Below are 25,681 nucleotides of genomic sequence, written 5' to 3'. Positions count from 1 at the left end.
GAAGAATCTTAAATCAAAATAGAGCTCTTGCAATTCTCTTTCCGATCATGTTTTCTGCATTTTAATGCTGTGAATAGAACATAAGTAATTGGCTAACATGTAGGTTTTTTCACATTACTTAGCTCAAGCCTCTCAGACCTCCAAGTGACCTGGCCTAATATATTTTTAGGAACAGTGTGACATCACTGTGAAAGGTCTTTATAATTTATTACAAATTATGCCAAGAAAATTCCCAGCCAAATATATTCCTTTAATAAGTCATTGGAAGGTTCTACATATTTGTATACATGCCTTTATAAAACTTTTACTGGCCAAATATGATAGCCTTTGGCCAAATTTAACCCAATTGATCTTAAATATGCTTTATGGGTCAAACTATTTTTCACACATTATGTTGGAACCATAAAGGGAACCTTTTGGCCAAGTATTATAATCCTAGGCCTTAAGATTAATCAGCAGTTGTTCAAAGGTTTAACACATTTGACTGTCGTGACCTTGAATATGGGTCAAGGTCATTTCTGTTCTCAAATATTACCGGGCATCATTTAGAGCCTATTTTAGAATTATATCATTATCCTAGATGTTTTGGATAATCAAAAAAATCTAATTTAAAGGTTTAACACATTATACCCCTGTGACCTTGAAGATTGGTCAAAGTCATTTCTTTAAGCAAACTTTGTAGGACACCATAAGAGGAACATAGTAGCCTAATGTAATGATTCTAGACCTTCCGGTATTTTGGAAGAAGTCGTTTAAAGGTTTTAACACATTTGACATATGTGACCTTGAATATGGGTCAATGTCATTTCTTTTCGCAAACTTTGTTGGGCTTCATCAAAGGAACCTTCCAGCCATATATAATGATTCTAGGCCATCCGGTATTTTGGAAAAAGTCGTTTAAATGAAAAATTGACGGACGCAGGACGCTATGGTATCAGCTCACTTGGTCCTTTGGGCCAGGTGAGCTAATAATGATACTGTCTAAATATAGGCTGAGCTCACATAAGTTGAATGGGTAGATACCATGGTGTTAATATTTCTCAAAGAATATGCACTTTGTACGACAGTAATGAAATAGAAGATGAAATTATTTTTTTTTTTTTACTATGTCCATCTTATTCAGAATTACGTATCTTATACATCAAGCCTTATATTTTATCGTCGGTCATCTGTATTCAAAATTATTCAACTATTACCTAGTGATAATGTAAAAACTCTCAGGAATTTTGGCAGGTTTCTGATTTATGCTACGGCAAAGAGAAAAGAATTAATAAATACTTAGATAATTTTTACATATGATATTCGAGGTATTTTTGAGCAATTGTTAATTAATCTATACATTTTCATTTGTCAAAAGTAACACTTCCGAGTACTGGTGCTTCAGAACACCGCTCCGTTTAAAATTTGCTTGATATCTATGCACACTCATGAATTTTGTGTCTTAATCTTATTGGTTACAGCTAATGTTCTCCGCCATCTTGTGTAAATATAAATGTTATTATTTGTATGTATATTGTCAACCATATATGCTGTTGCATATGGAATGAAATAAAATTGAAATAGAAAAAATTGATATTGTCACTTGTGGATTTACTTGGTGTTTTTTTTTTATTCTCAGGTAAATCTTATGATAGAACCACAAAATGATTCTTACTTTACTTTTCTTGTTTAAAAATGTAGTGTTACAGTATGGCTACACACAATCATATACAATATATCATAATCTATCATGCTTGTGTGAAAAATGTGTATTTTGAAACGTGTTGGATATACCCTTCAGTAGCTAGTATTTTGCACTTTATATATACACCCCTATAATGTAAAGCGTATATTTATGTTGTGCATGTCCATCGTGTAACGTTGTGCGATCCCACAACTGTAATTCAATAAACTAAATTTTTTTTCACGCATAATACAGAAAACGATTTGTATTAGTGAGGTGTAAAATGCTCATCTCGAATGATTCGCTCAGTACTGAAACTGACATTTGTTTTAGCAAAAACTAACTAGAATATTAATTACTCTTTTCGTTTTACAAATTGAATCCATGTCTATCCAGGTTAAACGTGTTTCCGTCAGTTAAATGGTATCCCGCTGTCTCTGGATTTTCATTGAATGGTAAAACATAACAAACGAAGACGTTTATTTAAATCCTTGAAATAAAACAATCGATACAGTCCAGATAATTGCACGGAACTTTTTTATATGTCTGATACAATAAGTGAGCTGGCACATCAGCTGTGTTCTTGTATACATCAATGTTAATTTGGATAAAAGCTGTTGCAATGTTCAAATTACAATCAATAGCTTAACTTTAGACTACACTGTTCACGTAGGACTTCATAGCTTAACTTTAGACTACACTGTTCACGTAGGACTTCATAGCTTAACTTTAGACTACACTGTTCACGTAGGACTTCATAGCTTAACTTTAGACTACACTGTTCACGTAGGACTTCATAGCTTAACTTTAGACTACACTGTTCACGTAGGACTTCATAGCTTAACTTTAGACTACACTGTTCACGTAGGACTTCATAGTTTACTCTCAGACTACACTGTTCACGTAGGACTTCATAGTTTACTGTCAGACTACACTGTTCACGTAGGAGTTCATAGTTTACTGTCAGACTACACTGTTCACGTAGGACTTCATAGTTTATCCTCAGACTACACTGTTCACGTAGGACTTCATAGTTTATCCTCAGACTACACTGTTCACGTAGGACTTTATAGTTTACTCTCAGACTACACTGTTCACGTAGGACTTCATAGTTTATCCTCAGACTACACTGTTCACGTAGGACTTCATAGTTTACTCTCAGACTACACTGTTCACGTAGGACTTCATAGTTTACTCTCAGACTACACTGTTCACGTAGGACTTCATAGTTTACTCTCAGACTACACTGTTCACGTAGGGCTTCATAGTTTACTCTCAGACTACACTGTTCACGTAGGACTTCATAGTTTACCCTCAGACTACACTGTTCACGTAGGACTTCATAGTTTACTCTCAGACTACACTGTTCACGTAGGACTTCATAGTTTACTCTCAGACTACACTGTTCACGTAGGACTTTATAGCTTACTGTAAATTACACTGTAATGGCTAACTCTCCCAAATATCTCAAAAATAAACTACCAGAATAAATGTTCCTTTGGTCGGGCTTCACAAGAGAAGATCCTTAAGCATGGTGTCCACTATTAAAACCTCTGTTGAAATAATATTCAAAATTGAAATATGTGACAAATGTAGTAACATATGTGACAGGTGTAATAAATATGTGACGAATTTAGTAACATATGTGACAGATGTAAAGTATGTGACTAGTGTAGTAAATATGTGACAGATGTAGTAAATATGTGACAAATGTAGTAACATATGTGACAGGTGTAATAAATATGTGACGAATTTAGTAACATATGTGACAGATGTAAAGTATGTGACTAGTGTAGTAAATATGTGACAGATGTAGTAACATATGTGACAGGTGTAATAAATATGTGACGAATTTAGTTACATATGTGACAGATGTAGTAAAATATATGACAGATGTAGTAACATATGTGACAGGTGTAATAAATATGTGACGAATTTAGTTACATATGTGACAGATGTAGTAAAATATATGACAGGTGTAGTTACATATGTGACGGATGTAGTAAAATAACACATGGCATGTTAGATAAAACAATTCGAATAGACTTTAAGAAAACAATTTTTGCTTTTTATTAACCTTATTTGAAACACTGAATGTTACCTCCTGTTTTGGGTGTACTCGCATTTTCAACATCAAAGGGGGAAAAATAAATAAAGAGAGAACACTAAAGACATTCAAAGAAAATAAGCTCAACATTCAATAGTTTTTTTTATGATATACATGTACATTTGATTATGGAACATGAACTTAGTGTTATTTCTCTTCTACTTTAGATGCTTCATACATTTCGGCTGTTTGGTTTGTTGGTTCTACTCCGTATGTCAGGTGAGATGTTTTACTACTCACTCAAATTTTACAATTTCGAAAGTGTGCATTTGATAAAACCACAACCTTTCGTCGTGTCAACATGAATTCAGTACCTTATACAAAACAGCTTACAGTATGTCAATTTTGTGTTTACAGATAGCGCTCCCGCTAATGATACTGCAGTTGTTGATGGTGTTATTGAAATACCTGCAGGTGTTTTCGATAATTCTCTAAATGACACCATAGAACTACCATCAATAAGTGATATCATTGATACAGTTACCCCTGAAAACCAAATTGACGCTGTTCCATCTGAAAACCAAATTAATGCGGTTCCCTCTGGAAACCAGATTGACGCAGCTCCATCTGGTGACCAAGTAGATGTTGTTTCCTCTGGAAACCAAGCTGATTCAGCTCCCTCTGGAAACCAAGTAAATGTTGTTCCATCTGGAAGTCCAGTTGATGCCGTTCCCTCTGGTAACCAAGCTGACACAGGTCCTTCAGGTGACCAAGCAGCAATCCTTTCTGGTGACCAAATCGACGCGGGTGCCCCCGATGTTCAAATTGACACAGGTTCTTCAGGAAACCAAGTTGATTCAGTTCCTACAGGTAACCAAAAAGACGTTGCTGTAACTAATACTGAGGTCGTAGAAGGCACAGAATTATCATCGGCACATAACATCGAAACAATCGGAAGTGACCTGGTCACCGGAAATGTCGTCAAGGACACGGATTTGTTGTTTTCTGGACCATATGTTACATTAGAAGAAGTTAATGCCGATAAGGATAAACTATATGATTCAGGTTAGTTCAGTACTTTAACTCGACTTTCAGTTTTTACAAACCAATATTCATTTATCTTTGTCGTGTTATTGAAGAAATACATCTTTTTTAAGATGCATGGTTTCATGCCATTGAAATACATTTTACCCCATACCGTTCACCACAGCGTCATTAATACCACATTCTTAACATCGTATTGCACTGTTGCGCAACTTGATGAAAAAATCTGATTGGCTGAAATTATGCGACGTCACAGAACATTCGCTGGTACAATTCGATGTTGAATTGCATACGTAGTGTACCACGTGATCGGATGTAGACCAATTAGCATCTGACACAAAATTTGAAATGTAATATTTATGAATCTGGTTCTGTTAATTATGAAGGAATATTTACCCGAGGATGTTGAATTTCCCTATCTAATTGATTGTACTCTTATCATCTACAGGTTTATTAATCTTTGAGTAAAATCATTTCTAAATGTTAATACATGGTTGGTGTTTGATACAAAATAATCAGTATTACATAAAAACAAACGTACCGGTATTTACTTCCAGCTATTTGTGAAAAATGCAACCCGGGTATCACCGTAAGAAATTCGTGTTTCCTAAAACATCCACGTGACTGCAGGAAGTACGTTCATTGTATCTATCAAAATGAGAAGTGGACAGCTTTTACCATGTTCTGTGGTTTCGGAACGTTTTGGTCCGACTCGTCAAACACGTGCCAATTCTCCCACATGGCGGATTGCCCCACAGGTAGAATTATATTTATAATGAACACCTATCGATTAAGCTCCCACATGCAGAAAAGTAAACACATTCCTTTCTGTTTACTATGATGTTATACCTGTTTAGTTTTCACATTGGATACTCAAACCCTTTATGACAACAAACTGAACTCGAGTTACTTTCAAAAACGATAATTTGCTGATAGATATTAAGTTAATCTCTTGCTATACAAAGTCTGCAATATTCAACCAAAGTTAAGTTGACGTCATGAAAACATATATATTTATTTAAAATTAATTCATGATTTTTGCTATTGAACATGCTTTATGTTAGTCATGATTTTTAGAACGATACTTGTTACTTGTATACAAATTCACCTTGCGAGTGTCGACAATGAAGCAGAAGACGCTCACCTCTTCGGAACACCAGGACCCGTGTTTATGAAACCATTCTCATGCTCATTATACCCGCTGAAATAATGAAACAAGACTTTAACAAACAAGCATAGAAGCATTTCAAAATGTTATCCTATTCATTGAAAAACTCTACGTTCGAGTGACAGCTTTATCGCAAAACATATTTGAACCTGGGCACAAAACAGCTATTCAAGCCTGACTAAGATTTCATGAATACGGGCCCTAATGTGTATTACAATAACAATAAAACCTTATGGATGCAAAAATCAAAATAAACATATAGAGTTTATAATTTATACAAGGAATATATATTTTCATAATGATTCTTTTTCAGACCTGTGTAGAAATCCTGAAATTAAATCCTATGAAAATGGCCTTAATGATAACTGCCGTGCATTTTGGTCATGTGAAAGAGGACATTCTGTTCCGGTATGTTGTGAGAAGTTTTTCTCCTACAGGTCTGGTCGATGTGTAGAAGACAGTAACTGCACGACCGAATGTCCTGACCCCTGTCAGAACATAGACATCATCTCGTACCCGAACGACCTCAATTGTCGTAGTTTCTACGAATGTCATGAAAAGAAGTCCAAATCCATGTGCTGTGCTGAAGGACAATCATTTATGAATGGAACTTGTGTTGATGATGACGTGTGTATTATGCCGTGTCCAGTAGATGCTATACAATTAGAGAGACAGGAAGTCACCGCAGTAACAATACAGCCCTCTCCAAATCGTGAGTAATTGTGCATCACACTGAAATGTTTACTCTAACCAGAAGATGTGTAATTATGATACAATAAATGATATCCAGCGCATGACAATTTTTATGAGTTTTATGAAATCGTTAATTTTGGTAATTTATTTTGATTACTGTTAAAATAAGTAGAAGTATTGAGCTCTATTTATCCACAACATCAATTATCCATAAAACAATAAATTAAAAACAAAAACAAAAAAACAAACAAAAAATGAACACCGCGAAAAACAAAACAAAAAAGAGCACCGCGAAAACACACCATTTTACAGTATTAAGGGCACAGAAACAGCAATTTTTCAGAATGGCTGTTCCATTTGACAGAATACATATTTCTTTTAGGTGAAGTCGAGTTAAAGATCAATTGATGCATGTAATTGAGTCTATATAGCAGAGCGTTTGTGTTCATCAAAAGCATCCAGCTTTAGTGTAAATGAAATATATCGAAAATATGTCAATAATAAAATGGCCGTTTTAAATGATCACAACATAATTACATTAGATAGGACACACAGGTCTATTACGAATATGTGTGTCCTAGATAAGTAACAATTGTGTTATCATTTTCTGATTACTAACAAACAAATCACATGGTCTTTCGGAAATTTTGTTAATTTTTTTTGTTTTTGTTTCGTATCACAAAATTCGCGTTATTCACTTTCGCTATGTCATCATCATTGTAAAGTATTTCATCGGAACTATTTGCTTTCGCGACCTTGGTCGTGAAATTCGCGAAAGTACATACTATTTGAAAGAAGGATTGTTTACGAGATGACACTGCTATAAATTTCTAGTTTTTACCACACGGATGTAGAGGGGAAGAGTTCATATATACTGAATTCATCTAATATCGCTGTGGTCAATATTTAGGTACAATCTAGTACTGTAAAACTGTATATTTTCGTGGGCTCAATTTATTTTCTTCAGAAAATCATTACTGCGTTGATACTTGGGTTTCGTGGGTAATTATAACTCATTAGATCTACTTAAATGAATCTAAGAGCTGGTGTGAATTTGTAAAATGCCCACAAAACCAATGGAAATAAACCCCAATTATTTTACATTATATATTGAATTTATTATGATGTTGTGAACGATTTCCTACTTCCAGCTGACTGTTCTCTTGAAGCGGTCGGTACGGGATCCTTTCAGTCCATTGGTAATACAAACAAAAACCACGTGATGTCTTGTCCTGGAAACCTTGTCTTCAGTGTTAAGAAGTGTACTTGTGACTTTCCTACAGCAGATGTTTTAGACACTCTACCCAGAGGTAAGAATATCGTGTCAAAACTGCATTTCAATGTTTTTTGTTTGAAAATTTATTTCATCGCCTATATCGATAAATTTGTGGGGCGTACATCACAGGTCATCGTTTGACCTTGCACGTTTACAATACAATACAATAGTAAATTTCATTGCATGATGCAACTCAGTATCTCCGATGCACAGGTTTATTCAATTCCAATTCACATAAAACACCCCAAAAACAATAAAACAGACAATATTCACTATATGTTTCACACGGACAGCAAGACTTTCTTTAACAATATATTATTACTCTAACAACACTTCAAAACATGACATATAGACAACCTGAACTACCTTGATTAAAATCAAATATATTGGCACAGAGATAGATTACAATTTATCTATTCCACAAAGTACGTTTCAGAATAAACTTCAACGTAGATAATGATAAAAACACTACTATAATTTCATATTTCATTAACAACTTACTCTATTGAAACGACAAGGGTTCCATGCCCTACTGGCATGGGTAAGTGTCATGCTACGGTACCTGATCTACTGATAAGTAATACGATATTAGATACTGTTATAATAACATACCACTTTACAGCGTTATACTAGCTTCTAATAGTTAATTAATAGATAATTATCAATAATGGCTGACAGACTGAATACATCTCACTGAGTTTTAGATATAGAAAAAAACACAATAATCGGAATAATATAATTACAAGGTGTTACCACTAATTGTATAAATATATACAATTGCTATTCATTAAATATATCAATAAAATAATTTACAGCAACTATTACAATATATACCTGAGATTGAAGAGACTGGCTTTGTCCAGGTGAGTAGTCTGGGCGGCAAATGCCCTTACTGCATGTACCAGGTGTTGAACAGATTTCAGGAATGTGGTCACATGTTGGTAACCTGTTACCTATCCACTTCGTGCCTCGTGGCACATAAGGCCTTCACAGAACGCTTCCATCTCTGCCGGTCTGTTGCCACTGTCCGCACCTCGTTCCAGGATTTCCAGCCTGCTTCTTCTCTCTCTCTTTCCACTGTTCTTCTCCACGTCATCTTCGGTCTTCCTCTTTTCCGCTTCCCTTCTGGGGCCCAGGTTAAGGCAACGTTGCAGTCGTTGTTTCTGTCCTGTCTCAATGTGTTTCCATCTGCGGCATTTTATCTCCTGGCTAATTGGTCTCATGCTCGCTCTTTCCAATATTTCTTCCGTCTTTATGTGTTCTTGCCATTGTATTTTGAGAATTCTCCTGAGGCACTTGTTGTGGAAAACATCTACCATCCGATCATCACCCTTATTCATTTCACATCCATAGAGTAGGACAGGTATTACTAATGCCTTGTACAGTTTCAATTTTGTTTTCCTCGGGATGTTGCTTGAGTTCCATACATGCTTGGGCCGGATAAATGCTCCCCTGGCTTTTGAAAGTCTGTTCTTAATGTCTTTCATTCCATCACCTTCTTTGCACACTGTTGCTCCTAGGTATGTGAACTGTTCTACATCCTCGATGTCCATACCTCTTAGTTTGATGGTACTCTCGTTCCGTGCATTGATTCTCATCACTTGAGTTTGATCTTTGTTGATCTTAAGTCCGACTCTGCTTGCTTCTTCATCAAGTCTTGTGGTTTTGTCTTGTATCTGTCTAGTTGAAGAGAAAGACCGGTAAAGGGTAATATAAAAGGTCACAGGTGACAGGACATAAACACAAGCACGTGGCACTTCACAACTGACAACACAAGTGTAGACAGTGACACGGGACTGGAATAATAAGACAATGAACGCACACTAGACTAATTACAATAATTAATGACTTACAAAACTACTACTACTACTAGTGCAGAATCCTGGACAGGTTGTCTCTACCATTATTTGATCCTCGTTAATAAAAAGCGACTTTTTGGTTCGGCGTTTTCCTCACCGTCTGACATCTTCATTGTTTATAGTTAGCGACGAGCATTGCGTCATGGAAATTTTAGACCAGATCATGCAATACATCACGTATCGCCCTGCCAGTGCTATTTTTAGACCAAACAGATCCGATCAACTGTATCGTTTCTAATTTTTTGGGAAAATAGATAATATCGGTATTGATCAAGACTTTTCACGTCCGTTTTGACCAATCAGCTGCAATAAAAATACCAGTCATATAATAATATCAAATACGGTTTTCACCAGCTATTCCTTGGCTATCAGAGTGTCATCCTGCTTCCATAAGATCAAATTATATGATAGATTGGAAAATACGGCATTCAATACATCAATTCTTTCATGTTTCTTTGTGTACTTCATTTTTGTTCTTTTACATTTCACAGAATGCAAACCGGAAGTATGCGTCGACTTTGAGCAGGTCATGAATCCAGTTAAAGTAGAAAACCATAATAACGTTGACATTAGTGGTGGGCGTGGTCATTTTAATGGTGGATCATACCTGGCTATTCCAATGTATTCATTCAATGAACGTTTCTCAAAGAAAATGAACATAAAAATGTTGTTTAAGTCTAAACCTGGGATGGGACAAGATCGACAAGTGCTTATTTCTAATTGTCGAACCGTGATATCAGCCAGAGGTTCACGACTTTCGCCTTCCTTGGCCATTATTATTGATAAATCCATTGGAAGACACTATGTGATATTCTTAGGTACTACGAAGAATAATGGAAATGCTAGTATTGCACATACGTTTCAGGTGAGTATATACCTCTAACTTGATGACTGGGGTGTATTCATTATATTCGTAAAAAAGATAATATTATTCGTCTACAGTAAAAGATTACTGCTGTCCCACTGAGAGACCACTTTTCAAGATAGTCCGTGAGATAATTTACAAGGTTGTCCATAAGACCACTTTACAATGCAGTCTGTGAGACCACTTTACAAGGTTGTTCGTGAGACCCCTTTACAAGGTAGGTTGTCCACGTGACCTCTTTATAAGGTTGTCCTTGAGACTTCTTAAGATACTCTGTAACTTCAATTTACAACGTATTCCAGGAGATCTCCTTCCAAGGTTGCCCTGGAGTCCACTCTACAGTGTTGTCCATGAGACCTCTTTACAACGTTGTCGTCGAGATCGCTTTAAAATGCAGTCCATGAGACCACTTTTTAACGTTGTCCGTGAGACCACTTTACAAAGTTGTCCGTGAGACCACTTTACAAGGTTGTCCGTGAGACAACATTACAAGGTTGTCTGTGAGACCACTTTACAAGGTTGTCCTACAAGGCTGTCTTCGAGATCGCTTTAAAATGCAGTCCATGAGACCACTTTAAAAGGTTGTCAATGAGACAACATTACAATGCAGTCCATGAGACCCCTTTACAAGGTTGTCAGTGAGACCACTCGACAAGGTTGTCCGTGAGACCACGTCACAATGCAGTCCATGAGACCACTTTACAAGGTTGTCTGTGAGACCACGTTACAATGCAGTCCATGAGACCTCTTTACAAGGTTGTCCGTGAGACCACTTTACAATGTTGTCTGTGGGAAAACTTTAAAATGCGATCCGTGAAACCTCTTTATAAGGTAGTCGTTGGGTCCACTCTACCTGGTAGTTCGCGGAACCACTTTACAAGGTTGCCCCTGATCCCTTTTTACAAGGTTGTCCGTGAGACCACTTTACAGGGTTGTCCATGAGACCACTTTACAAGGTTGTTTGTGAGACCAAATAACAAGGTTGTTCGTGAGACCACTTTACAAGGTTGTCTTCAAGATCGCTTTAAAATGCAGTCCATAAGACCACTTTACAAGGTTGTCTGTGAGACACCATTACAATGCAGTCCATGAGACCACTTTACAAGGTTGTCTTCAAGATCGCTTTAAAATGCAGTCCATAAGACCACTTTACAAGGTTGTCTGTGAGACAACATTACAATGCAGTCCATGAGACTACTTTACAAGGTTGTCTTCGAGATCGCTTTAAAATGCAGTTCATGAGACCACTTTACAATGTTGTCCGTGGAACAACTTTAAAATGCGATCCGTGAGACAACTTTATAAGGTTTTCCGTGAGATCACTTCACATGATTATCCGTGAAAGCCGTTGACAAGGTAGACTAAATAATATGATATCACTTTAGAAGGAACATTGATACAGTATGGTTGTTTTGGTTCCGGTAGTGTTGAGTCTGTATTCATATAATCGGATCTCTATTGATTTCTGATGAATGACGAAAATGTAAATAAACCCATTCACTCCTTTTATAGAAGTACGGGTCATAACACTTCTAGTCTTACTAGCCAGTGTATCGTGTACTTTTTATTGTCATTGTAAAGTAAAATAAAAATAAACATGTGATGATTAGACCTCGTCACTATGTGGTCTATACAGAATGTCCCTGAGATACTGATCAGTATTTGATATTCATGACCTCGGTTCAATCTAATGATATACGTCATTTTCCTGCCAGCCTAACCAGTGGACATCCTTGGAACTGTTGTTTGACGGACAGAGACTCACGGCATCTACAAACACGATTGATTATGACACAGGAACATCCATAGAAAGACAGTTCGATACAAAGGAACTCACTGGTACGTTTTAACTCGGGTTCTCTCATATCATCTAATAAAAAATGCTTTCTTGTTTGCCTCATGTGTTGTGCGACTGTATTTTTGAGAGGATGTGATATATTTGTGTAAGCCCTCATTTAATAGTACGGCAATAACACCAGAACAGAAGTGCACTGTCGAATGCATCCAACAAGACACCACAACGGGTGAATTTATACTGACAATGGGCTAACTAGTCATTATACTACCAAAATGCTGAACGTTAAGCAGAAAGTAGAAACTACTACTTGTAAGACACGGGTAAGTCTCGGCCACGGAACCCAAAGCCTTCATCTCGGCTACTGGACAGAACCCAAAGCCTTCCTCTCGACAACTGGACAGAATCCAAAGCCTTTCTCTCGACCACTGGACAGAACCCAAAGCCTTTCTCTCGACCACTGGACAGAACTCAAAGCCTTCCTCTCGGTCACTGGACAGAATCCAAAGCCTTCCTCTCGGCCACTGGACAGTACTCAAAGCCTTCCTCTCGACCACTGAGTAGAACCCAAAGCCTTCCTCTCGTCCACTGGACAGAACCCAAAGCCTTCCTCTCGGTCATTGGACAGAATCCAAAGCCTTCCTCTCGGCCACTGGACAGAACTCAAAGCCTTCCTCTCGGTCACTGGACAGAACTCAAAGCCTTCCTCTCGGTCACTGGACAGAATCCAAAGCCTTCCTCTCGTCCATTGGACAGAACCCAAAGCCTTCCTCTCGGTCATTGGACAGAATCCAAAGCCTTCCTCTCGGTCACTGGACAAAATCCAAAGCCTTCCTCTCGTCCATTTGACAGAGCCCATAGACTTCATCTCGACCACTAATCAGAATCTAAAGCCTTCCTCTCGTCCCTTTGACAGAACCCAAAGACTTCATCTCGACCACTAAACAGAATCCAAAGCCTTCCTCTCGGCCACTAGACAGAACTCAAAGCCTTCCTCTCGACAACTGGACAAAACTCAAAGCCTTCCTCTCGGCCAGGAAACAGAACTCAAAGCCTTCCTCTCGGTCACTGAACAGAAGCCAAAGCCTTCCCCTCGGTCACTGGACAGAATCCAAAGCCTTCCTCTTGACCACTGGACAGAACCCAAAGCCTTCCTCTCGGCCACTGGACAGAACCCAAAGCCTTCCTCTTGACCACTGGACAGAAGCCAAAGCCTTCCTCTCGGCCACTGGACAGAAGCCAAAGCCTTCCTCTCGGCCACTGGACAGAACCCAAAGCCTTCCTCTCGGCCACTGGACAGAACCCAAAGCCTTCCTCTTGACCACTGGACAGAAGCCAAAGCCTTCCTCTCGGCCACTGGACAGAACCCAAAGCCTTCCTCTCGGCCACTGGACAGAACCCAAAGCCTTCCTCTCAGCCACTGGATAGACCCCCAAAGCCTTCCTTTCGTCCATTGGACAGAACCCAAAGCCTTCCTCTCGGTCACTGGACAGAATCCAAAGCCTTCCTCTCGGCCACTGGACAGAACTCAAAGCCTTCCTCTCGACCACTGGATAGATTCCAAAGCCTTCCTCTCGTCCATTGGACAGAACCCAAAGCCTTCCTCTCGGTCACTGGACAGAACTCAAAGCCTTCCTCTCGACCACTGGATAGATTCCAAAGCCTTCCTCTCGTCCATTGGACAGAACCCAAAGCCTTCCTCTCGGTCACTGGACAGAATCCAAAGCCTTCCTCTCGGTCACTGGACAGAATTCAAAGCCTTCCTCTCGGCCACTGGACAGAAGTAAAAACTTTCCTCTCTGTCACGGAACACAAAGCAGTCTTCCTCTCGGCCTCTGGACAGAACACAAGGCGACCGGTCAGGTTAAGTTCATACGGGAGACAGCGTCAAGAGTGTTATTAGGAAAACACGTCGCTAAGAAATAGCAGATAAGATCCCATATCTATTTACTCTTACGGCAATGTAGTGGGGAAAGCACACTTACCTGCAGCGCCGTAAACATTACACTAACAATAACAACACGTTGTAATCATTCAAATATTAACATCGTTAATAATTTACACTGGTACACAACACTCTTTTGATTAATATTGGTTTCCTCAGTCATTTCATAGCTTTCAAAATTTAGTCCCTCGGCATCAGTGGCGAGTGCTAGAAGGACGCAGTATAATTCGTAATTCAGTTCTATTGTATCTTAGTCGAAATACGCGTTAACAGGTGCTATCTAAGTCGAAATATGCGTTAACAGGTGCTATTCTATTCATATTGTATGTCTTTTGTTCCGTCAAATCGATCTAATAAATAACGAATACAATTCATAATTACATCCTATATCATAGATGGTATAAATAGTCAACTCTTCTGAAAAGGAGGTACGTTTGATAATGTAGCAAACAACTTTAAATTTCAGGTGAACTGAAAGTAGGGTTAGAGTCACTGAAAATTGGAAAATGCTTAGACCAAGACGGCTTTCATGGTGAAATGGACAATGTAAGTAAATCAAATATTAATGCTGATTATAAAGGTACATGGAATAACAATTAATTTTAGCTCTTTTGTCTCTCTTTCCTAAATCAACATTTACACTGTGGTAAAATTTATTGCATAAAAATTACACCTTTCATGACATTTGATATAGAGTCAAATGACTTCAAATCTGTTAGAGTGATTTTCATTACAAAATGTTTATGCAGATAACTTGCTCAATGTTACAATATTGCCTATTTAAAAAGTGTGGTCTTGATCACTAAAAAGCATAGTATACTGAATAAGTTGGCATATTACAATCTAGTCAAGATTATTGTAACCATAATTTAGTTTTTGAATAATATTTCATCACTATTCATTTGATTATGCCATCAGTAAAAATAATGTTGCTTTCCTTTTAGGTTTGCATTGGTGACTGTTTGAATGGTAAATTTTCCGGAAGTCCTCCAGTGTGAACATACCTCAGCAAGATGTGTATATAGAAAAAAATAAATTAATAGCTTCAAAATGTACTCTGTAATACCGTAATTTAAATTTTCGATATTTTTTCCACATTGTACTTTGTTTTCACTGATGACGAAGATTGATAAGATTTTTTCCTTTGATCAGATTTAATTTCATGCTATAACATAACAATACATAGGACTGTACCTTTGAAATTGAATTCACTTCGCCTTCGTTATCACGTAGCATAGTTCAATAGGATATTGTTAAAGAGACGGAATTATCCTCGACTTCAAGAAGAGTAAAGATATATAGCGACCGACATTGTAAACAGATATCCTTTTAAAGTAAAGGTGAAGTTAATTTTAATTGCTCGTGAGAGTAATTTCGTAGATTCAGTCTCGTGTGAGCGGCAGTGTTGATCTAATTTTTGTCTTGTAAATTTAAACTAATCAATAATCGATATCCATCATATACACATGGAGTCGCTACATACAGATTAACAAACAGTTAAATATAGTTTCTGCATTTTGTTAGTTATGCATCACAATCATATCATTATTCACATTCCATGTTGACGTAGTCTCCATTAACTGCAGATGCATTTTATCATGTTCATATTCTTATCTCCTGTCCACATTCTAATCCCCTGTCCATATCCAAATTTCCTGTCCACATTCTAATCTCCTGTCCATATCCTGTCCATATCCTTATCTCCTGTCCATATTTTATCTCCTGTCCACATTCTTATCTCCTGTCCATATCCTGTCCATATTCTTATCTCCTGTATATATCCTGTCCATATCCTTATCTTCTGTCTGTATTCTGTCTATATTCTTATCTCCTGTCCATATCCTTATCTCCTGTCCATATCCTTATCTTCTGTCTGTATTCTGTCTATATTCTTATCTCCTGTCCATATCCTTATCTCCTGTCCATATCCTTATCTTCTGTCTGTATTCTGTCTATATTCTTATCTCCTGTCCATATCCTTATCTTCTGTCTGTATCCTGTCCATATCCTTATCTCCTTTCTGTACTCTTATCTCCTGTCCATATTCTTATCTCCTGTCCATATCCTTATCTCCTGTCCATATCCTTATCTCCTGTCTGTACTCTTATCTCCTGTCCATATCCTTATCTCCTCTCCATATTCTTATCTCCTGTCCATATCCTTATCTCCTGTCCATATCCTGTCCATGTCCTTATCTCCTGTCCATATTTTATCTTCTGTCTATATTCTTATCTCCTGTCTATATCATGTCCATGTCCTTATCTCCTGTCCATGTCCTTAACTCCTGTCCATATTCTTTACTCCTGTCCATATCCTTAACTCCTGTCCATATCCTTATCTCCTGTCCATATCCCTATCTCCTGTCCATATCCTTATCTCCTGTCCATACCCTATCTCCTGTCCATATCCTTATCTCCTGTCCATATTCTTTACTCCTGTCCATATCCTTATCTCCTGTCCATATCCTTAACTCCTGTCCATATCCTTATCTCCTGTCCATATCCCTATCTCCTGTCCATATCCTTATCTCCTGTCCATATCCCTTTCTCCTGTCCATATCCTTATCTCCTGTCCATATTCTGTCCATATTCTTTACTCCTGTCCATATCCTTATCTCCTGTCCATATTTTATCTTCTGTCTATATTCTTATCTCCTGTCTATATTCTGTCCATGTCCTTATCTCCTGTCCATATCCTTAACTCCTGTCCATATCCTTATCTCCTGTCCATATCCCTATCTCCTGTCCATATCCTTATCTCCTGTCCATATTCTTTACTCCTGTCCATATCCTTATCTCCTGTCCATATATTTATCTCCTGTCCATATTATTATCTCCTGTCTAAACTCTTACCCCTTGTCCTTATTCTTATGTGTTGATCATATTCTTAGCTCCTGTCTAAACTCTTACCCCTTGTCCTTATTCTTACGTGTTGATCATATTCCTAGCTCCTGTCTAAACTCTTACCCCTTGTCCTTATTCTTACGTGTTGATCATATCCTTATCTCCTGTCCATTTGATTGTTGTTTTATGATCTTAATTCACAATAAATAATATTTCTTCACGTGCTCGAGTTTATCATTAATGTTGGTTATATCCATAATGAATTACTCCCGAGGAGCGTATTATGGATATTTCGATCTAATTTGGATACATTAATATTTAGGCCATTTCATAGAATGGCCAATGGGAGAGGCATTCACTGCTCCTTGAGTTATGTCCCTTTCTCCTGGATGATAAGCTATATCTATTTATTAATTACGTGAGGATTTGCACTTGGTACACCATTACATACCCCGCTTTTGAAAATAACTTTCGTCATAATAACCGATGACACCTAGACATTTACAGACAATACCGCTTTATTACATAGGAGTTCTCCATTTTGTCCCACTTTTGCCTTGTCAATTAAGAAACAAATCTGGAGTCTATACTTTTCATGATTTTTCTCGGTCTTTTTTTTACGCTATCAGTTGCTGCAATATGGGATTTGCCTTCTCCTGATGCAAAACGATAATTCATAGAATGTGGCATCATATCCAATTCAAATGAAGACAGTAGGGGTGAAATACCATTGCTACTTCGCACTTTATGTGGAGGGTAACCTTGACCTAGGTCAAAGGTGAAATACTTGTCTGACCTAGATATTTCATGAATGTCTGACGTCACAGGAATTTTTGGAGAGAGCAAAGGTTCAGTGAAACTGAAGGCAATATTACAAGGTTCCAGTGACATTGGAGGCAATATTACAAGGCTCCAGTGACATTGGAGGCAATATTACAAAGGTTCAGTCACATTGATGACAATATTACAAGGTTCCAGTAACACTGAAGGCAATATTACAAAGTTCAGTGACATTGATGACAATATTACAAGGTTCCAGTGACACTGACGGCAATATTACAAAGTTCAGTGACATTGATGGCAATATTACAAAGGTTCAGTAACACTGAAGGCAATATTACAAGGTTCCAGTGACATTGAAGGCAATATTACAAAGTTCAGTAACACTGAAGGCAATATTACAAAGGTTCCAGTAACACTGAAGGCAATATTACAAGGTTCCAGTGACATTGAAGGCAATATTACAAAGTTTTAGTGACACTTAATACAGACCCAAAATCAAATGGGCACAATTGGGGACCAATGGAAACCTACATATGAAATATGATAGAAATCAATAGAATACTAGAAAGAGCAATTACAAGCATTTAAAATCAAAACCCAAAATGGTCCCCTTTCAGTCATTTTGTTTTTCTGATCAGTTCCCAATTGAAATAAATACAACTATGGGCCAAAGGAAAGCTACATAGACAATTTGAGGGAAATCCATCCAGTACTTCTCCAGAAATAGCAATAACAAACAGATGACTACCTCTTCGCCATTTTTTCCTCAGATCAGTCTCAAAATCAAACACACGAAAGTAGGGACCAAGGGGAACCTACATAGAAATTTGAGAGAGATCCATAGAGTACTTCTCAAGAAACAGCGATAACAAAAATTGTTTATGGATGAATTGACCATGGATGTAGGGCAATGATGGTGAACTAAACTTATTTCATTTACACAAATCCATCTTACAAAGCATGTGCAGATTTAATAACAATTAATGCATAGATCCTGTGAGCAGGCATTCATTCTCCCCATTCAAGCTGAATTGGGAGACTTATACTGGTCATATAAAGATACAAAAAAAAATAAAATAAACAACAACAATAATAAATACACTTATTAACATATTTATTCCAAGATGAAGCACATTTGTGTAGTAGAAAGTTAGACAGCTGTAGCAAGTGTGACAATGGCACGAATGGTGATCTTATACAATATACAGAAAGAGCAGAGGAATAGAATATCACACTGCTCCCAAAATACATAAATGAGGAATATAATATCATATTTAATATTATTGATTGATTAAGTTGACAAGAATTGAAAATATAGTGTTTAATTTGACAGATAAAAGATTAGATACCAAAGAAATGATGTTATGGATTTTTCATACATTTCGTTTATTTATATAATGACTGGCAAATATTAGCATATTAATTCAACTAATAACTAATTACAAATTTGTATTGAATAATCTATACACATCAGGATCTTTGTGGTATCAAGTTACTCAAGACAGAATTTCCATTTTAAGATTTCAAAATTTTCGTATATCAAATAAAATTTTTTTTTTTTGTAAACCATTAATCTAAACACAGTGTATCAAATTTCAACAACAAAAAAAATGACTTCCAAGAGTAAAAAGTTGATTTAATGGAAGATGGTTGGATGTTTGATTTTTTTTTTTTTCATCTCTGCTTTACGAAACTTGATAACATCAAATCCAGGTCATCATACACCAATACATAATTTGTTTAAAATGGTTTTAAATTTTTACACCAAAAATATACAAGCATGATATTCTACATCAATATCATGTGTTTGTATTAATAATGTGAGCAAAATTTACATCTGATCATCAACTATATAAAATTGGATGTTTCACAACAAGTTCCCAACCAATAAACAAGGCACATGCAGTTTTAATGATTATTAATGCATAGGTCTTGTGAGTAGGGCATTAATTTTCCAAATGAAATATGAATCTACTACTGGCCTCATACCCCAGTTAGTGTCTTACAACTTCAATGGCCTTAAATCCCTATTTCAGTGCACAATAACACTAATTTATTAACTGAATATATTAATTGCCTTATTCTCAGTTTTAAAATGTAATATCTTTTATTTCCTTTTTTCTCAGTTTAAGGTACATTATCCTTCTGATCAATTTTAGTCCCTATTTCAACATAAACCAAAACATGTCTTATCAAACACCCTCAATCGACATGAAAAATTAAAGCATACATACATCTTGACTAACCTTATCTTATGCAGATTGTATTTATAGAATTATGACATTAAATCCCCCTATTTATACAGTTTTATGTTACCTTCCCACAGCGGGGTTTACTTCGTTTAAATTGTAAGGTGAACCGAACAGCTGTCCATAAAATTGTCCAGGAAGAGCCCCTAATGAAAGACAAGAGTCGGGTAAAAAGTTTTGTTAGCATGCATACCATGAGATACAATTAAAGTTGTCCCAACTTTCTACTGAAATGTCTATATTCCTGAAGCATACAGTCAGTTACTATATTATAAATTGAATCAACTGTTGCCTGTGACAGATTTTCTTTCCCCACAGTTGGTGTGAATATAACACTATTACAGAGCTATGTATTCCCCTATTTTCATTACCTGACAAGCTTTATACGGAATCCTTGGATAAATTGCGTATTTGAATCAATATTACTTAGTAGGAATCACCCCAGTACAAAGTCAACACAGTGAAATCACAACAGATGAAATACAACACTTAGCCCAGAAATAAGTCATATATACAAAATTTAACATCATAAGAATCTAGTTATATTTCCAGTTAGGTAAGCCCCTGCCACAAATAAGCCCCTTTCTTCATTTGTGCAAAATCATCAATTTTATCAAAGTAATGTAAAAGTAGTAGCTAAATAAGTCCTCCCTAAATTATAATTCTAACTTTTACACTATGGGAGAGGTCTTACTTCAGGGTACGTTCCTTGCTGGAGCCAAAATATAATTACCTAATGTAAGATAGAACTTAAAGACTTTTCACCGTTTCTGGTTTTAAATGTCTCGGATCAGAACTTCCAGCATTGTATCTAATACTGATTTTGACTTGTTTATACCAATTTGTACTTAAATTTTTTCCTGGGATTTTTTTCTGTTTTTGAAGATAGAAGTTAAAAGTCAGCACCAAAATCTAATTATTCAGCTTTTAAAAGAAAACTTTTCAACTTCAATTTCTTCCTTAGATCCCTTTGTATTTTGAGGAACTTTCCTTACACAAGTCGCATGTTTACTGCTTTTAACTGTACTCAATAAAACAATTAATACAATTTTCATATGAACCATGACTTTAAACAATAAAAAAAAATGGAATTAAAATACAAAAAAAGTAATTTAATGAAACAAATTCTTTAAAACTGAAAACAAAAAAAAAATCGCAAGTCAAGCAGAAATTCAATCTTTGTTGAATAAAAATCACTGATGTTTTGCAAGCAACATTTTTACACATAACATATTAAATACACAGAAAAAAATGGAGGCAAGAAGTGAAAAAAAAAACTGAAAATACTATCATTGGCAAATACACATTTTAAACATGGACAATTGGATGACACACGACATAAACAAATAGGACTTACCTTAAAAACCAAAAGAAATGTAAAACATCAGTTATATTTAGAATGCTTCACAGTGACTGTCACATGCTTGTCAAGGTTTGGACACTGGGTGTGTCCATGACAAATCCCCACAATACAAATACATATCATAGTTTACAAGTGTCATTCATAGGGCAAAAATAGGTAATCATTTATACAGACAGAAAATATTTAACAACACTTAATGAAATAAAGAAACTTCATCAGGTACTTGGTCGATAAATGTTCCACCATTATACCTTCAGTATAAACAGAATGGTAAGATTTTTAAATTGTTACAATGTAATTTATTTCACTCAACCAGATCATGGTATGACTATGTATATACATGTGCTACCAAAATAATAAAACTTCACAACCTAAAACCTGTATCATAAAATGTAATATCTTAGCCACAACACTTAACTTTGAAAAAAAAAAAAAAAAGAGAAAAAATCTGAATTGAAGTACTTATAACATTGAGTAAAATTTTCCACAACCTATTGTAAACTGAAGGACAAACAAAGATTAAAATCTTTCATGTCCAACTCCACCAGAAAACAGTAACCAAGAGCCTTTAAAACGTTGGAATGATGAATATCTAATACCCACTTTATTTAACAACAGAAAAAAAATCACTTGTCATTAAAGGAATGCTTGAATAATTTTTTTTTGAAAATCACATTTGAATGTTTCAATTTACCTACTTATCGGCAGTTTCGTACGAAAATTGAACATAATTTGTACCCAAATTTATTGTTTGTGGTAAAAGTAAAAGAATATGGAATGATTTTATTTCTACTAATACACAAGGTTAAATCAAAATATTTCCTTGTGTATATGTAAATGTTAGTGCAGAATTCCAAATTAGTAACAAACAACATATTTTGGAAATAACGAAATTACAGAAGCTGGCAAAATTTCATTTTGACAGCAGTAATATGTAATAACATGACATTATGTGTATATATTTATATGTATATATATATATATGTTGAAATGTTTAATTTGTTCTAAAGTCTTGGTCTGAAATAAGAAATAACCCAGATTAAAGATGACCTGACAGATCCAAGACATAATATGTAAAATGGAATGATTGATGAACACTCACAATTGATAACAAATCTACGATGATAATGTCACGTGCACAATATACTCTGGCAAGCTCTGGTATTCAGAATGCTTAACATTACAATCTGAAATCCTATACCATTCCTTTATGCCACTATCAATGTCTATGTATAATGAAAGATGGGCAAGCGGACCTGATGATGAAATTACAAAATATGTCCAATCTGATAATTTATGACAAGGTTGTTTACAACTCAGTAATTCTTCTGTCCGTGTCCACAACCAAACACACAATCAGAAGTTCACAATAGTCAACAACAAAAAAGCTTTCCAGGACACCTCAACACCTTTAAAAATGGTTCACAATCTATGTCCTTATCTATATACACGGCTAGTGGAACAGTTATTTGTTTTGGTTCTAGTCACATGACAATAGGTTAACCGAATATATTTTCTGATTATGCTACATATTAATCTTAGTTCCATTTTCCTCGTAATCATTAGTAGAAAGTCTTGAGTCACATTTTGACTAGAACAACACATTTTCCCGTCTTGTAGATAAGAATTGAACATAAGGAATCCTATGTATTTTTTTTTTAATCCAAAACTATTTCAGTCCAGCTTCAGCTGGAGTTCCTTCAAGCAATACCCATTAGGCAACATGTGATTTCGAAATACATTTCATCAAAAAAGCAATTTGACCAAAAATGTTTTTCTTAAAAAAAAAGTCCTATTATTATGGTGCTGTATCATACATAGTAATATATATTCTTCAATATTTAAAGAAAATCAAATATTTTGAGATAAAATTAAACTTCCAAGATGTAAAATTGATCAATTCATTAAAGTTGATTAATTAAAATCACATCATTATACACAAAGACACTTTAACAGGACATTTAAAACTGTCTGAAGCCCCCAAATAGTTTGATATGTATTTTATATTCAAATTCTATATTATGTGTACAAATTCTAAAAATACACCCCATCATACATGATTTTGCATCGTTTATAATTGATATGTAATTTTTGTTGCCATTAATGAATATAGCAGTAAGATAATCAAGCATAGAGGATATCTAATAAAATATAAAGCAATGCTTGCTATAGTAAAACAGTGTATCTTAAAGACAATTTTCAACTGGTATCTTCTACATATTACAAGACTTTGGTTGTTATCATAACAAAGATCTTTACTCATAAAAGTGATAGAAAAAAAAATTCAATCAAAACACTAATACCACATGATATTTGAAGTCAGTGCTCCGACAACCTTGTCTTACATAAAAACCAACAATAAATTTCCTTGTCAAAGAAAATAACAACTATACAATGACAAAGATTCAGACGCTAATCAAGTCATCCTTGTTTTAAAATGTTTATATGATAACAATTAAAAAGCAGCCCTTTCACTTATCTTTTAAAACATCCTTTCTATCAAAAACCTGAAATTTAGTAATATGTGCACATGAAAAAAGACCAGCTTCCTTGCATGGTTCATGACCATAGGTTTTCCTACAATACTCCTAACAAAATATGATTCTGAATTATTTTCTTTTGTTCCATTTAAGTTTCTGTACGTCTCTCAGTTTGATCCATGTAAAAAAAAACAATATCTCTGTAAGTTTATTTAGCTCCAATCTTCTAAATTGGTCAACATTCTAGGAGCTTCTTTTCTTTATATTAAAAAAGACAACACAATTTATCTGCTATGCTAGTTGATATTCAAACTGTATAACTTGCAGAGTTCTAATCTCTTTATGCTATGAACCAATTTTTCCAACAACTGAAATATACAGGCATTTTTGCTCATATTAAACATAACAGATAAAAGCTGAAAGGCAAAAAAGAAGCTGAACTTTAAAATGATAATGCGTCTCTTCGTAAGTGAATTACAAGAACAGAGAAATTAATGGATGACTTAAGATCTTCACAGTTCTGTTGTCAGCGTGACTTTCCGTTGTACAGGGGGCTTTTCCTGTGGCTCCACATGCCACGGTGATAATCCATCACCATTGATAGCAGTGTTGCGACTACCTGAGTCTGACTTATTGCGTGACACTGTGATCATGTGACTGACATGGGTTTGCCCACCTGGTAGACTCTTTGTACTTGTTGCAGAGGTTGTACGTGTCACCATCTTGTTCCCGGAAAATGATGTTTCCTGAAAAATGACAAAGCATATAACATGTAAAATTATGTTCATCTCTTATAACAGCATCTGTAAAAATTAATCTAAAATTTTCCAATTCAATTAAACTTGTAGTTTTCTTCCATGCAAGTCATGCAGTTATAAATCTCCAAATTTTTAATCATACATTTAAGTGTACAATAGTAGAGCTGTTTTACTTCACAAAAATAAGCCAGAGAATCATTTAATCTTTTTAAAGAAAAATTGATTTAAATTATTCTTAGTGTAAGGCATTAATTCATGCAAAACAGAGGTTGTTTGTTATTTCAAGACTTTGTTTTCACTCTTAAAAAGTCAACCTAAGTTTTCTAGATATAGATCATGCCATGCAGTATACAACTACAGATACATTTCTATGTATGACACACAGTTATTCTTTATCAAACAACTTTAATGTCTATTAAAATAATTTCATATTAATTATGATGTATTAAATTATCTTTTAATGTTAGACAATACAATCATTTCTCTCTGATAATAATATCCTTCTCCAGCACCACACATAAATAATGAATTTTCCCCGTCACCGTGTGGTTAAACTACTGTATGTAATGATATAGCTTTTTGTCCAGCAATATCAAACAGCATTCAAACCTTGATAGAATGCCCTGATTCCTATCATTTATACCTATCTAGAACTTAAATTTGAAGGGGTAACAAATAATCCAAACTGGACCTAATCTAAATTATAAAAAATTATAGATGTGTCATGTATACAGAATATATGATGAATATGTGATTATTTATATGGCAATCTAACAGAATATGACATATATCATATACCATGTATATTCTATATGTTGAGCTGGTTCTACATAATAAAAGTCGGTATAAT

General features: G+C 35.6%; 2 protein-coding genes across 3 annotated transcripts in view; one reads left to right on the top strand and one right to left on the bottom strand.

Moving 5' to 3' along the window:
• Positions 1-3,982: 3,982 nt before the first annotated feature.
• Positions 3,983-15,353, top strand: LOC132547218 (uncharacterized). The gene is made up of 8 exons (XM_060210983.1): positions 3,983-3,989; positions 4,128-4,775; positions 6,236-6,634; positions 7,767-7,925; positions 10,242-10,615; positions 12,331-12,454; positions 14,822-14,901; positions 15,300-15,353. The coding sequence occupies exons 1-8, from the start codon at positions 3,983-3,985 to the stop codon at positions 15,351-15,353; spliced, it is 1,845 nt and encodes a 614-aa protein (XP_060066966.1).
• A 6,035-nt stretch (positions 15,354-21,388) lies between these two features.
• LOC132547196 (band 4.1-like protein 5) overlaps positions 21,389-25,681 on the bottom strand; it is a 50,795-nt gene continuing 46,502 nt past the window's right edge. For both annotated transcript variants that reach the window (XM_060210956.1, XM_060210957.1), the window contains one exon: positions 21,389-24,819. In XM_060210956.1, the coding sequence (XP_060066939.1) occupies positions 24,586-24,819 (234 nt within the window). In that variant the 3' untranslated portion in view covers positions 21,389-24,585. The remainder of the gene's footprint in view (positions 24,820-25,681) is intronic.

This window comes from Ylistrum balloti, unplaced genomic scaffold, assembly GCF_031769215.1.
Source record: "Ylistrum balloti isolate Yb309-2 unplaced genomic scaffold, AGI_CSIRO_Ybal_v1 Utg369938, whole genome shotgun sequence".
Taxonomy (NCBI): Eukaryota; Metazoa; Mollusca; class Bivalvia; order Pectinida; family Pectinidae; genus Ylistrum; species Ylistrum balloti.
Note: the sequence above shows the minus strand (reverse complement) of the source record. Positions and strands in the feature narration are given on the sequence as shown.

Bases quoted from the DNA above. Each gene is read 5' to 3' on its own strand.
- LOC132547218 (XM_060210983.1), top strand. The intron at 4,776-6,235 runs GTTAGTTCAGTA...ATTCTTTTTCAG, and splicing joins GGATAAACTATATGATTCAG to ACCTGTGTAGAAATCCTGAA. The intron at 7,926-10,241 runs GTAAGAATATCG...TACATTTCACAG, and splicing joins TTTAGACACTCTACCCAGAG to AATGCAAACCGGAAGTATGC.